The following is a 17,094-nucleotide window of genomic DNA, read 5'->3' on the forward strand; positions in this document are numbered from 1 at the left end:
GGAGTTCATTTACTATTTTAAATTGATTTTACAAAACAGCTACGCACTGCTACAGTAACTCCGGTCGGCCGGACATGTCTCCGCGGTTACTGTAGCATAACGGTTATATTTTCCAGATTTTCGGGTGAACGTAGAAAACCCGGTTGTGATAGTGGATTTCTCCCTGAGAGTGGGGAGCGGAGATGTAGGACGGAAGGTCCGAACTCCGTGATCATATTGTGTGTTTGAATGTGCTTTGGCGTTTATTTATATTTGTGCTCATTGCTCATATCGCCATTGTCTCATTATTCATATCATCCTCTATCTTGTTTCATATTGTTTACCCTTGTGTTATCCTTGCATATATCTTTATCATATAGGATATATCTCATTGTTCATATTGCTTATCCTAGCTTATATTCTTATGGTATTTCATACTTGCTAGGATAACTTATTAATTAATTTTAATTGACATTTAAATCGGATTAGATTAACATAAGACCCTAATCACCCCCGCCTCTAGGGTCTAACAATTGGTATCAGAGCTTGGTGCTCTTTGATTTAAGGTCTAATCACCTTGAGTTAAAGATCCAAGTTATATTTTTGTGCTAATCTTGTTTTGATTGCATTTGTATCTTGCTTGCATATTTTTTACATATCATGGATATGAATGATGCATCTTGTTTAGGCTATAATTCTAGTATTGCTCCTAAATTCAATGTTTTCCCCTATGCTCAATGGTGTTTTAGATTCAAAATATTTGTTCAATCTAAAAATATCGATTTATGGGAAATCATTGATTGTGCTTATATTGTGCCCACGTTGGAGAAATCCAAGTGGAGCAAACATGATAAAAAGATGTTTATTATGAACAAGCTTATGTTAGAATTTTTATTAAATGCATTTGATTCATTTATGTCTAACAAGCTTGATTCTTTTGATAGCGCTTATACATTATGGAAATTCATAGAAGCGCATCAAGGAGACTTGGAGGCGACCCGACAAGCTTTGGAGGATCCCGCTTCAAGTTCATATGGAGCTTCATGCACACGTGCACTAGGCGATAGCCCTAGTGAGGTTTGCGAGTTCGAATCTATTAATGATTTACCTAATGATGAACTTACTTGTGCTAGTGATAAATTATTGCATGCCTACAAGAAACTACAAAATGATTTCATTGATTTACAAAGCAAGCATGAGGATTTAAAATCCGATCATGAGAAAATATGATCCTCAAAGAAAACAATGAAAAATTAAAATTGGATCATGATTCTTTGGTTTCAAACTTTGCTAAGTTAACTCATGAAAGAGATAATGTCATGCTAGAAGTAGTAGCTATTAGAAATGATTTTGATAACCATACATGCTCTACTTCTATTATCAATGATGTTGTGCATAATGATGATTTGAATCTTGTTAAGGAACGCATATCATGCTTATATTCAACTTTAAAAACATGCATTGATAACCATAAGAAAATTATGGACAAATGTGCTAAATCTAGTGCTACAAAATCACCTACACACTATGCACACTTGTATAGCAAAGTTTACAAGTGCTCCTTTTGTGGTCATAAAGGCCATTTAGCTAAATTTTGCTATGATGCACAAAAACATAAGAATATTAATCCCACTTGTGCATCTCATCAAGTTTCTTCATCACATGTACACACACATGCACCTAATTCTCATCATAAGCATGCTCATGTGTATCATTGTAATTTTTGTGGTAGAGTTGGTCACTTAGCTAAGTTTTGTTTTGATTTGCTAAAACTTTCTAAATCGCAAAATATTTCAAGTAGACCAACATTGTTTCAAAATTTTTCTCATTTGTAAAATAATCTTAAAAGACCATCTTTATTTGCAAATGTTCCACATGCACCTTTTAATGGTCAACATAAGCAAATGCTTCCTTTCCATTGTACATATTGCAATCGGAAGGGTCATTTGAGTGATTATTGCTATGACCAATCCCGTGCACCATATATGTCCAAGAGGGTTCATTACCCTAGGACTTTGAGCTTTAATGATAGGGGTCATGTCCCTAACCAATCCGGCACCAAGAATGCTTGGGTGCCAAAATAATTTTTTTCTTAAACCAAAAATTTTAGTGTTTTATTTTTTTTGGTTTTGAAAAATTATACTTTAAACCTTTGAACATGAAAACAATTTTTTTTATTGATTAAATTCTTTTGTTTTTATGATTATTGGTTTTGTTTTGATGAGAGGTTTGTACTTATATAACCCTCCGGATTTATTGGGTGTTTATTCCCAAATCTTGTTTACCGGGTGCTAAAATGTTTATATGGGTTGATATCTTCATAATGACATATTTATATGTGTCTTCATTGTCTTTTTGTATGTGAGGAGTGTTTAGCATACTTTCCATCTATGCTTGCTCACATATGTATGTCTTAGCATTCATTGCATATATTCATTAAGGTATTTTGATAGGGGGAGCAATCCCTATACTTGTTTGATACTCACCTATGCTTATTGGTAGGGGGAGTTTTTGCTCTCTTATTCTTTTTGTCCCCTTTTTGATATTGTCAAAGGGGGAGAAATATTGTGAGTATATTCTTTCTTGTTTATATGCATGTGAATTATAAATTATACATTCATTTCCTTCATGCATATATTTCTTTTTGTAAATTGTTTGTCATCATCAAAAAGGGGGAGATTGTTGGCCTTCTTGTTTTGATGATGTTTAACAAATAATTTACCACTAATGTTGTTTGTCTAGTGTCTGTGCATTCCTATGTATTATAGACAAACAAAATTGTTGGAGTATGGATGGAATAGAGCTTCAACGATCATATCCAAAGAAGGTTGGCGGAATATCGTGAAGCCTTGCTATTCAAAGTTAAAGATCAAGTTCAAGCTTCATCCGCATGTATACCAAGTTGAGCTATAATGAAGATCAAGATCAAACTTAGGTAAATTTAGTATAGGTTTATATTATGTGTGTTTAATACTTTAAGCTCAATATCATATACACACACAATATTGGATTTTCTCACAAAATGAGCTATTTTAAGAAACTTTGTGATATTGTTTCATTGACCATGTTTACTTTATATTCATGTGTTATAATGTTTATGAAGACATTTCATAAAGTTTCAATATGCGTTTAAACTCTTTTTGTCAAAAACATGTTCTTAACAAATTCATATTCATGCATGTTTTTACAAAATAATGAGTTTTCACAATTAAGAAATGAAAATTGAAAATTTATTTTTGTAACATGTTTGTTTTCATGTTTATAAACATTTTGCAAAGTTTCATCAAGTTTGGAATTGATTTGTTATGTTTAATGGAATTTACAAAATCATGTTTTTCATTCATGCATGTTCGTGCATGTTTTACAAAACAGATGAATTTTCATAAATGGGAAGTGGTATTTAAGAAATTCTTTCTTTGACATGTTTATCTACATGTTTAGAAACTTCCCTCAAAAGTTTACTATTTTTGGAGTTGATTTACTATGCCCAATTGATTTTACAAAATCGTGTATGTCAGCAGTTTTTCAGAAACTGTAAATTTGTGTTCAAATATTTATTCCTCTCAACTGGGAAAAGATTTTTCAGAAATTCTTTCTCTGACATGTTATTCTATATGTCTAGAACATTCCCACTAAATTTCATAATTTTTGGAGTTCATTTACTATGATAAATGGATTTTACAAAACAGCTGCGCACTGCTACAGTAACTCTGGTCGACCGGACATGTCTCCGTGGTTACTGTAGCATAACGGCTATATTTTCCAGATTTTGATATATCCATTTTTTTGTCTTTTTGCTTGGTTTTCTTGGGTTTTTGGGCTTGTTTCATGAGCCTATATATACTCCATGCCATCATACTTCTAAGGGCACTCAAGAAATGTTTTAAACAAAGGTTTAAGTGTGTTTTAGTGTTTGTTTGGTTTGAAGATTGTTTTCACAAGTGGAGAAGATCATCTTCTTGTTTGGGCTCCAATCCACCCACTTGAGCTTATTGTATTTGTATACATAGTATATTAGGGTTGTGAGAGATTGTAATATTGAGTTTGTGTTTAATTGAGTTCTCATCTATTGTAGAGAAAAAATTTATATTTGTTACATTGTGAGTGGTGTAAGGTTTTCGGTGAGCTAGAAAACCGAGTGTGTTGTGAAACCCAAAGCCTATATTCATCAGCGATAGTCTTCCCCCAAATGAGAAGGAGGAATTAATTGCTCTCATCAAGGAATATATTAACGTCTTCATGTGGAACTATGAAGATATGCCAGGGCTCGACCACAATGTGGCAATGCATCGCCTCGATATCAAGTCGGATGCCAAACCTGTCAAGCAACAGCCAAGACGGTTTCGTCCGCAGATTATGGAAGCCAATGAGGCAGAGGTTAAGAAATTGATCGAATCAGGATTTATCCGAGAGGAGCAACATCCAGACTGGCTAGCCAATATTGTTCCAGTCATGAAGAAGAACGGAAGGTCCGAACTCCGTGATCATTTGATTGTGTTTGAATGTGCTTTGGCGTTTATTTATATTTGTGCTCATTGCTCATATCGCCATTGTCTCATTATTCATATCATTCTCTATCTTGTTTCATGTTATTTACCCTTGTGTTAGTTTATATATCCTTGCATATATATTTTATCATATAGGATATATCTCATTGTTTATATTGTTTATCCTAGCTCATATATCTTATGGTATTTCATACTTGCTAGGATAACTTATTAATTAATTTTAATTGACATTTAAATCGGATTAGATTAGCATAAGACCCTAATCACCCCCCCTCTAGGGTCTAACATGTATATTCTTGTGGAATGCACAAAAGCGGATTCGGCCCATGACTCTTTTGGCGGGATATCTCACCATTTGGTTAAAGAAGTACATCGTCCCTTCTCAGTTTTCCGATGTTTTACCGATAGAAGTTCTCTTCCCGACCGTCCAGCTAGCTTATGAGAAGGATCTCTCTTTACTTTCAGCGATGGTTGCTGATATTCACTATGGGCTTAGATACCTGGTTGATGGCTTTACACAAGTAGGGCCCAAACCGTCGACCAAAATCCCTTTCATCAAGGTCGAGCTCCCATATGCATATTTGATGACATGGCTCGTCCTTCATCACCTTGATTTGATGTCGACACCTATCCGCAATAATTAGAAGAGAGCAAATGGTTTTCGAAGACTTTCACTGAGGCGAAGCAAGAGCTTCAGATCCACAAGTGTTGGGAATTCTTCAAGTGTTTTCCTCATTTCTTTGGCCATTACGACGAGGTATTGATTGATGAAGAGAAGCTTGGAATAGGCCATACTTCCCTTGATGTGCGATGTTTCCAATGGTTGGTGAATATCCACCCCGGGTTTCTCGTCTTTCGGGTGAAAGGACGTTACCACATAGAGCCTTATTTACCTTGTTGGTTTACTCGCCAGTTTGGTTATGACCAACTGTACGTTGGTAACCCGATTCGAGACTTAAGGACTGAGGGTGGTCTAATAGACGGTGTTCGTGCATGGCTCTAGCATTTGACAAGTTGTACAAGTGCCACTTTTACTCTCCCTGCATCCAGACGTAAGCCATAACTTAATTTCCTCAGCTGCAAGTGGTTCATTGCTACAAATGAGCTTATGAAATTAAAGGACATTGCAGAGTTGGAGGCTGAAGATTTAGTTCAAGCTGCTGCTAAGGCTACCCGTGATGTTGAGCTTTCGAAGGAGCAGGGAAGAAGCCTGTCAAGCCTTCCCGCAAAGGCATACATAGAGTAAAGAATGAGGAGGAGCTCCTTCCTACTGATGAAGAAGAGGAGATTTCTAAAGAAAACCTTGGAGATATGGATATCAGATTTGGAGGCGATGAGGATGAGCTTGAGACAGGTCTGTCAAACTCTTTCTTCTCAGAATTACTGAGTCTGGCGTTTGCTCATCAGGCTTATCGATCTATCTTGCCTAAACCTCCACCAGCTCCACAAAAGCCGAAGCAAGAGGTTTTGTTTACTTATCCTAACAAGATGACTCTTGTTACCCCAGGTGAGATGGTTGAAGAAGAAGAGCCTCTTATTTTCCATCGCGCGAGATCCTGCTTCGTCGCTGACGCTTCTGCACGGGTTGAGGTGCGTGCTAAATCCAAGCACGAGAGACCTTCTACCCATATGGGGACTCGATCCGTAAAGCAGAAGAAGATGGTACGTAAGTCATATGTCGATCCGTGCGCTTGCGATGCAGAGTTACGTAGCAATGTAGCTACCAATGGGGAAGGAGGTAATGCTTCACTACTATATTTCCTGCACGACTCTATCTTCTTCAACTTTACCCATCTTGAGAGTCTGAGCTTCATGCAGTAGATGTGTGAGGCTATTGATAAAGAGCTCGTGCATGCCGAGGCTGGTGAAGGTGTTAACCAAGGTACCAGTGTTGAGTCGAGGATTCTAAGTCTAGGTATATCTAACACCGGTAGTACACCATTCAAGTGGCAATTAAGGAAGTTAAGCAATTCAAAACTTGTTCCCCTTTAATCGTTTCCGCGCTTCATTCTCTTTTAGACAAATTGAAGGATGTGGGCACGAATGTCGGGGTAACAGAATCTGATACTACTGCTAGAGGTGAATCTGATTCCCACTATTTTGAATTCTAGCTTCTTTCTCTCTGGTCAACATTTAGGCTCTTGTATAGATACTACAATGGAGGGACCGGTTGAGAAAGAAGTTTTCTATGGTGTGGACACCGGAGGATCGAACGAACATACATTTGTCTTAGCACCGATCTTCTCAGGATCTGATCACTTGCTCGTTGATATGTTAGCAGAGCAAGCCGCTCGTGAGATTTCGAGACCATCCATTGAGGGTGGTTCATCTGTAGGTATGCATCTAATCTAGAGATCATCATTCTTCATTTGTTAATTTCTTTTACTTTTACTTAACCGTGAGGAGTTTTAATTATAGAACCAGCTACTGGGGCCGATACAACTATAATCATTAGCATTTCTGACCAGCCTGAGGGTTTCATCCCTTCCTCATTGGAGGGAGCCGTGGCTACAGCTTAGCAGCCTAATTCTCAGTTTTAGGCTACCGTCCCTTAGGATCCGATGGTTATAAACATCGTGAGATCATCCAGAGGAGTCGATATGCCAATGATTGTTATGTCTACCATAACTCCGTTAATTCCTGAGGCGGGATTGACGGAGGCAAGCACAGAGTGTCTAACTAAAGGGACTTCTCCTGGCGCTGGTAAGTTCATAACTTGCTCTAAGTTTCCAGACGATATTTCAGAATTTCTTATCCCTTTGCAAAACTATTTGTAGGGACTTTCTCTAAGTTCATAACTTGTAAGATATATTCTGTAGTTTCGTTACCTTTGTGGGCAGAATGATTAAGAAGATCCTTCATCATGAATATTACTTTAATCAATTCAGGCGATCTCTCGCCCGTCATATGACGATGATTAGAGAGGAGAGATACTCAGAGTTAGCTGATTCCCTCGCTGTAGATTTCGTCGTATTGGAGTGTGAGATCCAAGAGTTGGGGGAGATGAAGGCAAAAGGCGCTTCTTCTTTTGTGGCTATTCACTTGGAGTCCGAGCTGAAGGAATGGCATGACACAAGAGTATCTATTAGGAGTGAACTTCAGTCACAGGAAGGCTCTGTTATGCAGATGATGACAATTCTCGTGAGGAAGGACAAGGCTAAGGATGAATTACTTAGTTCTATAGCCTCGGTCGATGAGGAGATAGCTAATCTTGAAAAGGCTTTGAAGTACGCTAGAGATACTTGTGTCGTTCTTGAAGATGAACTAGCAAACACCGAAAACTATTGAAGACAGACACTTGAGAAGCTAGAGCCTGCACAAAAGAACCTAGCCAGGTTAAGAAGCGAAGCTACAAGGATATTAGGCACTTCTGAAGATTCCATCCGAGCTGATCTACAGGCTAAGCTTGAGCAGACTTATGCAGATAAGCTCTCTAGGTTGGAACTTCAGATTTTCAGTCGTAGACTGCATTCGGATTGATAGCCTTTGCTCTTGTATCTTCATTTTGATTAGACTTTATTAATAAAAACAAAGTCTTTTACTTAGCATATTTCTCTTTTTATTATGATTTTCATCTCATCTAGGCCAAATAATAGCAATACTTGTAGGATTTTTTGCAAACCCTCAGTCGTCGACGGATCTGGTGTGCCTTTAATGATTACCGTTTGAATTGAGCTCGCATGCAGATTGTCTAAGTATGTTCCGCATATAACGTTGTGCTAAAGGAATGAATTCTTTTGGACTTATTTCTATAATTTTGAATACATAGACTTAATCATCCCTCGCGGGATGCTCATAGTATTTTTGGCAAACCCTCAGCGCTCAACGGATTTGACGCACCTTTATCGATTACCGTTTGAATCGGGCTAGCATGTGAATTGTTAAAATACTTTTCACATATAACGTTGCGCTAAGAGAATAAACTCTCTTAGACTTGATGCTATATTTTTGAGTACATAGACTTTATCATTTTCATGGGAACGGATCACCCGATAACACGTGTTAGGTATAGACTTATTTCTATTTAGGGATTAAGATAAATTCCCCTAGACATGAATTTTGGTGTCCTTTTCACAGAGAAAGGTCAACTGGCAATGTGTGTTAGGCGTAAACTTATCTCTATTTAGGGATCGAGATAAAATTCCTCGTACGTGTAAGTCATGGATTTTGGTGTTATTAATAATAGTCTGCCTTGATGTTGAATACATGAGCTTTTGTCCTTTTCACGGTAAAAGACTAACCGGTAACATGTGTTCGGTGTAGGCTTATCTTTACTCAGGGTTCGAGATAAAATACCTCAGAATAAATTCTAGTGTTCTTTTCATAGAGAAAGGTTAACCGGCAATGCGTGTTAGACGTTGACTTATCTCTACTTACGATTCGAGAAAAAAATTCCTCGTATGTGTAAGGCACAAATTTTAGCATTATTAATAATGGCCTGCCATGATGTTGAATACGTGGGCTTTTGTCCTTTTCACGATAAAAGACTAACCGACAACGTGCGTTAGGTATAGGCTTATCTCTGTTTAGGAGTTGAGATAAAGTTCCCCATGCAGGAGAAGCATGGATTTGTGATGTTGAGAGATTGTGTCTTCTCTTGGGGCGAAGACAAACCCGATGCTGGAGAGGAAAAATTTTATATTCTATCTCCAGTCTTCTTTTGAAGTAAAGACGAACCCAATGCTGGAGAGGAAGAATGTTATATTCTATCTCCAGGTCTTCTTTTGGGGTAAAGACGAACCCGATGCTGGAGAACAAGAATTTTGTGTCCTATCTACTGATCTGAAGGCAAATTTCTCGTTTATCAAGATTATGCTAGAGAGAAAGAATTTTATATTCTATCTCCTGCTACAAAAGAAACTCAAAGTGCAATCTCCACTTCGAGAATCCGGAAAGGTGAAACTAAGAGTGGGATCTCCACTCCGAGAATTGAAAAGATCTGGATAACCCTAACTTTTATAGGATTGGTTACTCGATCTGAAGACAAATTTATCATTTATCGAGATGAAATTCCAACTTTTGTGTAAACCATGAGAAGGTTTAACCAAGTAGGGGCTTGAGACAATCCTAACTTTTATAGGTTTGATCGTTCAATTTATGTGGATGCCTTTCGTTCATCGAAAGGGAATTCTGAAAGTGGACCTCTCGTTCATTGAAGGAATCAAAATGGGATTTTAGGTTTGGTCCTAAATGTAGGATGGTTTGACCAAGAAACATAGTGAGCGGAAATACAAATAACAGTGGGAATGTTAATTTGTACAAATCACTTAGTGGGGGTTTTCGATGTCAAGTGGCTAGGACTTACCACGCGTCATGGATCAGCCGATTGAAATTTCAAGTGCTATGTCAGGACTTTAATAGTGGGAGTGTTAAGTACACAGACACGGTAGGAGTTTGGATGGACTCAGCCGAAAGAATTTTGGTAGAACCACTGTCAGTTAACTTAATCAGTGAGGGACTTTGCGGTGGAGGACCATGAATCAAGCACTCCACAGATGCATCATGGGAGTTTTGTGAGGAAAGATTGGCCGAATGAGGTCACTGAATCTTATCTCAATGAAAGAAGGCTCGGAAAGTCACAGTGGGAGGGTTTTAATCATTTTGGAAATGATTAAATAGCCACAGTAGAAAGTTCTTAATTATTTTATCATGATTAAGAATGAATTATTCGAATGATTGTATCCATCCAGGATAATCAGTCGATCTTGGGTTATCCTTAAAAATATCATGGATAGCATTCTCCAGGAACTTCCTATTACATAGGATATCCCAAACGTACGTACTGGGGATAATACTTCTTCAGGAACTTCCCATTTATTGGCGTCATAAGTTTGTCACCGTTTTGAATGACCAAGTGATATGTACCATTTGAATAGACTGTCTCTATCATAAACGGTCCTTTCCATTTGATTTGGAATTTGCCTTTCTTCTTGGAATTGAGTATCATTGGTCGCCGGATGGTAAGGACCAAGTCTCCTTCCTTAAAGCTTCCGTTCAATATCAAATAATCCTCCTCTGTTGGACCCTGGAGGGGGGGTGATTAGGGTCAAGAGGCTCTAATATGCAATTTAAAACTCAGCACAAGCAAACCACAAAACAAAAGTGCAATCAAATAGAAAGAGATAGAGTTAGGAATCGTTATCCTTGACGCGCGATGTGTTAACGAGGTTCGGCCCGCTGACCTACGTCCCCGCTCCCCACTCTCGAGGAGAAATCCACTAACACATCCGGTTTGGAAGCCGGAACTTCGTCTACACAGCGATCCCACAAGATCTCTCTCTCACTACACAGTTTGATCTCACAGATCACACTCCCTCACAGTAGATCTCCACAGATCTCAACCACACAGCAGCAGAAGAAAAAACAAGAAAGAACCTCTCTTTACACAAGCCCCTATAGAAAAGAGAAGAGTACTGAAGCTGGGAAGTGAAACACACTTGAAACAGAGAGAAAAACAGAGTTTTGAAAATTTTCTCAGGAAACAGAAAAAGCTCTCTGGTTTTCAAACGTTAGGGCTTAGAGGAAGAAGAAGAGGTCTGGGGATTTTATAGGAAAGTTTAAATCATTTTAAAACAAAAACAAATCTACCCAAATGAGATAATAATCTCTTCTTCAGACCCTCATCACAGACTGTGCCAATCACTAATAAGTGAAAGCACAGGGTTCGAGGCAAACGACCGTTTTAAAAAAGTCGTGGCTGAACAGAGGAAAAAATCGGTTGACCGAAGAAAATATCGGTCGACCGAAAAATACCTTCGGTCGACCGACCGAAAAAATCGGTCGACCGCCAGCAGCTAAGGAGTTTTGACAAAACATCCAGAGACTCATCGGTCGACCGACACGGTCGACCGATTAAGGGTTGAGAAATTCGGTCGACCGTATCGGTCGACCGACGACATTCTGGAGACATAGTAAAGAAAGGTCATCGGATCGGTCGACCGGACCGGTCGACCGATTTCTGACATATTCTGAAATCAGGTTATTTGACCAACTTGAAATATTTGCAAAATATTTATTTGACCTCTGAAAATTCTGAAACTTTGTAAAATGTTTTTAATACTAAAAACAAACTGCTTGGAAAAAGAATTTTGCAGATAGGTACTCAAACTTGTGAAAAATAGTATTTTGTTCAAAAGTAAAGGACACAAATTAGAAAACACAACTAAGAAGAATTTCATATTTTTCATAAGTTTAGAAATTAGTTTACCCCCTCAAATGTGCTCCAATTCCTTTCACAACCAGAAGAGCTGCTTGTCAAGTTGAGAAGTTTCATAACCATATTTTGCATGAAGGGACAATCACCACCATGCAAATACCACTAATTAGCTACAAAAAATAATATATTATTAGTTGATTCACTACCACAATGGCACAATAGATAACTTATAAGTCATATATGATTCAATTTCTAAAATTATTTTACCTGGGTTCAAGTCTGATTTCTCTCTAGCCTTCACCGCTCCAATCCTAGCAAATGAACCATTTCCTTCTCTGTATCTCTCCAACTCTTGAGTATGAATTTTAACTTGTTGCTCTACATCAGGATAGAACAACTCCATCACATCTAGAAATCCATCTTTCGCCCTTTTGCAATTCTTCACTACATCATCCCTATAGAAATAGTAAGGGTTGAGATAGTAAGAAGCCATATGCAAGGGAGAAAAGAGCCGATCCTTGGACTTCCCATCTATAATATCAATCACGGGCTTGAAATCCTTCTCCTTATTCTTGAAAACTTGAATGATCTCCTTCTTCATATCTTCAAGCATCCCCACCACAAATCCCATTGAGGGTTTGTTGTCACTATCGACTGTCCTCAACAATCGAAAAATAGGAGCATACACCTTCAGATTCTTGGCCACCGTTGTCCACCAACTATCACTCATAGCAATCGCCTCCACCTTAGCGCCTTTAGCGGTCTTTGCAAGCTTGCATCTCACCCATGCTTCATCGGAAAACATAAATCTCAACTTCCCTTTCTTCTCAAGAAGACTCCGCAGAGTCAAAAATTTAGTGGCGAAACGAGTACCTCCGGGTCTCACAATGTTCCTTTTGTCACAAATGCGACGCATCATAGACAAAGTCTTGTGATGACTATAGATAAAGATGGTGATGGTCCTCGCCTTCTCAATTGCTCCTTTGAATAAACTCAACTTCCCGTTGCTTTCAAGCATCAGGTCAACAGTGTGTGCTGCACAACTAGTCAAAAAAATCCTCGGCCTCCTATATAAAAGCTCCTTCGCGGCCATATTTACAGCTGCATTATCCGTGACAACCTGAATGACTTTATCAGCTCCAATCTGCTCAATAGCCGTATTAACCCACTCAAATATATATTATCCTGTATGTGCTTCCTCTTTGGTTTCAATTGACTTATGAAAAGTTATCCCCAATCTGCAGTGGATGCAAAGATTCATTACCGACCGCATCTTTCTGTCCGACCAAGCATCAGTCATAATGGAACATCCAGTCTTGCCCCACTCCTCATGCGTCTTTAAGGAGATTTTTGTTCTCTCAACAGCTCTTCGCAATAAGGGCTCCCTCAACATGTACATGCTGGGAGGCCTGTAGCTCGGTCCATAGTCTCCAATAGCCATGCATGCCTTCGTAAAAGAATCCGTGGAGATGGCATGAAAGGGGATGACATTTTCATATGCCCAAGTAGCCAACTGATCATGCACCCAATCTCTCTTCTCCTTCAGGAAAGAATCATTCACTCCTGTCTGCTTCATTTTCCCTTTCAACCTTTTCGCTAGCTTTGGATCATTAGCGGTGTAAGCATCCATCGGCCTAACAGTAGGCTCTCTAGACCTCTTTGAAGACCCATCGCCTATGGAAGGAGAGATGATTTCTTCTTCATCTCATCGCCTATGGAAGGAGAGATGATTTCTTCTTCATCTTTTTCTTCATCACACGGCCTCGTCGTATGAAGTTCTTCTTCTAAGTCTATAGTGTGCCTTTTTCTTCATCACACGGCCTCGTCGTATGAAGTTCTTCTTCTAAGTCTATAGTGTGCCTCTCCTTAATTTGCTTCTTCTTCGAATTAGCATCAATGACTTCTTTCATCATCTGCTTATCTTTTTCACTAATCTTCAAACATGGTTTGGTGTCCCCCCCTCAACCCTGCAAGATGCTTCTTAAATCGATGGCTCCCCGCATTCACCTTGTGCCCACATAGTTTGCATTGCACCATATTCAAATTTTTTGGGTCCGGACAAAATCCAAACTCCCAACCAATGTCTCCTGAGTTCCTTCTATCTTTCACGGGAGGTACAGGGATATTGGTGGAACCCGTAGACTCCTTCGCTGGAACACCCGACATTCTGAAATAAATGAACAAACAAATCATTCATATACTTAAAATTAAACTTAAACAATCAAACAGTTAAACTTAAAATTAAACTTAAACAATTAAACTTAAATAATAAATACAGTTAAACATATTCAATTTGTAATTCTTAAAACAGAATCTCAAAACAAGAAATATATAAACTCTCACATGTGTAATTTCCCTTACTGTTAACTTATTTTTGTAGGTCAAAAACTGCATTTTCATTCGTTATTGTTGCAACTTCAAAAACCGTAACTAATTATTGTTCTATTTTATAGGTCAAAAACTGCAACTTCATTCGTTATTTGCTGCAAATCCAAAAGTAGGGAGCATGAATATTATAGTTTCAGCACTCAACTCAATACAAATACACAATTATAGCATATACAGTTGTAAGTTTTGAACAAATGCAGAGAATGAACATGACAAAGACAAATGTAAGGAGCATAAGTGAAGGAAATCGTGCTATGTCTACATGCATAATACATAGCGGAAGACATGTATGTACAAAAATACTAAGCATGTAGAGAGCATGAAATATTTATATGGATCATCTAATTAAATCTAACATGATCCTTATTATTAAGTGAGCATACAAGAGTTAGAAAGTCATACTTTCGTAGCGTGATTCGATGGAAGATCGAATAACCCCTAGCTCTTGCTCCTTGTAGTAGAAAATCTCCTTGTAGTGGATCTCCAAGTCTTCAAGTGAGCTTGATAAAATGGGAGTCTTCTTAAGACACAAGGCAAGATATCCACCCCGGGGTTCTTAAAATCCTACTACTTCCTCTTGCTCAAAGATTGCTAAAGATTAGTAAGAGGAGAGCTCTCTTTTATTCTCTTATGGAAAAAAAACACTTAGCCAATTTTTTATTAACCTTTCCATAAGAAAAAGAGCTTATATTTATAGAGTGAAATGTGTTCATGATATGAATGACTCATCCTATGAGTCATGCAATGAATCATCAAAAATTAATGATTAATCAAGTGAGTCATGCAATGAATCATCTTATGAATCATTACATTTCAAAACCATGTGCTAATAAACCATGTGCTCCAACCATACCACTAAGTGACTCATCTCATGACTCATTATACATGGTATGTGTATTTCATAAATGAGAATACCAAATTATTATCACTAATACAGTATTTCATAAATACGGTATATAGTATTATTCCAATCTTTAACTAATTAGTCACTATATGACCAAATAAATCAAGAGTTGACCAAAAGTCAACTGTTGACCAAAAAGTCAACTAGTTGACTAAAAGTTAACTTTATGGGAAAAATACTGGAATTCATTTCCTAAGCACATAGCATTCCGATTTTACCGATATACATAACCGTTTATGTGTATCCGGAAGAAATCATATATGCGTATCAATCATACGCATCACTCCATAAATTGTGTTTCATAGGATTCAAGTACGCGCTTGGTGTGACTCTAGGGCCCAACTTAAAAAACTCGGTAGTGGATCATATCCATAAGTACAACAGAGGTGCTAGCTACACATGAAGACCACCCGGGTATAAGTTGTGATAAAGGTCTGCAAGATGCTTATCCAATTTTATCAGGACCACTCAATGATAATACCGTACAGTCCGGTCTCTTCGTCAAACCATGTCAAACTATTGAGCCTAGGGTATGGCAAACTGTCAAACCCTAATAGCTTGATTAGTGTTTATTGATATTAAACTCATAACCTATAAGATCAAACTGACACTCAGTTTATCTTATTCACCTTGGCCAAGGATTTCCAGGCTATAGTTATATCAAACAATCTTATGACATCAACCCCTATACTGGGAGAGACGAATCCCTTCTTGGCATCTCAATATCTACTTATGTCTCGGGATGTACCCAACAAGAACCGTTATGCACAATTCAATAAGAACTGTGGTTAGGTAAAAGTCTAAATACATCTTTACTGACATATAAGATATTGCACTCATGCCTCAGGTCAAGAGACTACTATGTACTATATCACTTGAGAACTTCTATTTGACAGTTAAGTATATTACCAACTAGATGTTCTCGGCGAGTCGTTCAGTCAACTCATTCACTAATGAGTCACCTGTATACTGTATCTTGATGTCTCACATCAATGATCTAAGAGATTGATCATCTCCTTCAAAAGGAGAAATAAAGCATACACTAGTCTAAACCAAAGTGATGATGTCCTATCTCAACACTTCATCAACTAGGAACATTTTAGAATATACGTTACCGACTAATCAGATCTCTTCATTACGATCACTATCCGAAATGTCTGATAGTCTAGTATTTATTCTAAGGACATTATCTGTATATTTAGAACATCAGATAAATCTGACCAAAATAGCATACTATCATTTTGAACAAGGATGTTATATACATATAGGTCCTGTTACAATATACAATAATTGCCTGCAGGGCACCTATATCTAACAAACTCCCACTTGCACTAAGGCCAATTATAGTATCTAATACCCAATAGCTCAACAAGTTTCTCAAATTGTGAACGAGCAATTGCCTTTGTGAATGGATCTGCTATATTATCTTTTGTGTCTACTCTTTCAATCTTGATCTCCCGGCGATCAACTATCTCCCTGATCAAGTGATACTTCCTCAGAATGTGTCTGGACTTATGGTGAGATCGGGGTTCCTTTGTCAGAGCTATTGCAGCATTATTATCACAGTATAAAGGTACTGGATCTTTAATGGTGGGAACAACTTCCAGCTCTAAAAGGAACTTCCTCATCCAGACAGCTTCTTTAGCTGCATCATTAGCTGCAATGTATTCAGCTTCCATAGTCGAGTCTGCTACTGTATCCTGCTTGGAACTTTTCCAGCTGACAGCTCCTCTATTGAGGGTGAAAACATATCCTGATACAGACTTACTATCATCGATATCGCTCTGAAAGCTTGAGTCGGAAAAAGCCTCCATTCGGAGGTCACTTTTACCGTATATCAAAAATAACTCTTTAGTCCTTTTAAGGTACTTAAGTATATTCTTGACCGCTTTCCAGTGCTCTTCTCCATGATCAGATTGGTATCTACTTACCAAACTGAGTGAATAAGCGATATCTGGTCTAGTACATAACATGGCATACATGATCGATCCTACTGCCGAGGCATAAGGAATTAGACTCATGCGTTTCCTCTCTTCATCAGTCCGGGGAGACATCTTTTTAGAGAGGGAGATTCCAGGAGATGCAGGTACAAAACCTTTCTTGGAATTTTCCATGCTAAACCGTTTTAGCACTTTGCCAATGTATCTAGATTGCGATAA

At 38.1% G+C, this 17,094-nt stretch overlaps 2 protein-coding genes across 2 annotated transcripts; both read right to left on the reverse strand.

The window, feature by feature from the left end:
• Nucleotides 1–11,845: 11,845 nt before the first annotated feature.
• On the reverse strand, nt 11,846–12,736 carry LOC109828081. The gene has a single exon (XM_020395119.1). The coding sequence runs from the start codon at nt 12,734–12,736 to the stop codon at nt 11,846–11,848; it is 891 nt and encodes a 296-aa protein (XP_020250708.1).
• A 62-nt stretch (nt 12,737–12,798) lies between these two features.
• On the reverse strand, nt 12,799–14,268 carry LOC109828082. Its single transcript, XM_020395120.1, has 2 exons — nt 13,445–14,268; nt 12,799–13,347 (listed from the first exon to the last, which is right to left on the reverse strand). The coding sequence occupies exons 1-2, from the start codon at nt 13,554–13,556 to the stop codon at nt 12,824–12,826; spliced, it is 636 nt and encodes a 211-aa protein (XP_020250709.1). The 5' UTR covers nt 13,557–14,268; the 3' UTR covers nt 12,799–12,823.
• Between the last annotated feature and the right edge of the window lie 2,826 nt (nt 14,269–17,094).

This window comes from Asparagus officinalis, unplaced genomic scaffold (assembly GCF_001876935.1).
Source record: "Asparagus officinalis unplaced genomic scaffold, Aspof.V1 AsparagusV1_Un697, whole genome shotgun sequence".
In the NCBI taxonomy this organism is placed as follows: domain Eukaryota; kingdom Viridiplantae; phylum Streptophyta; class Magnoliopsida; order Asparagales; family Asparagaceae; genus Asparagus; species Asparagus officinalis.

Coding starts and splice junctions, on each gene's coding strand:
- LOC109828081 (XM_020395119.1), bottom strand. CDS start 12,736: ATGGCCGCGAAGGAGCTTTTATATAGGAGGCCGAGGATTTTTTTGACT.
- LOC109828082 (XM_020395120.1), bottom strand. CDS start 13,556: ATGATGAAAGAAGTCATTGATGCTAATTCGAAGAAGAAGCAAATTAAG. Junction 13,348..13,444: donor GCCGTGTGATGAAGAAAAAG/GCACACTATAGA, acceptor ATAGGCGATGAG/ATGAAGAAGAAATCATCTCT.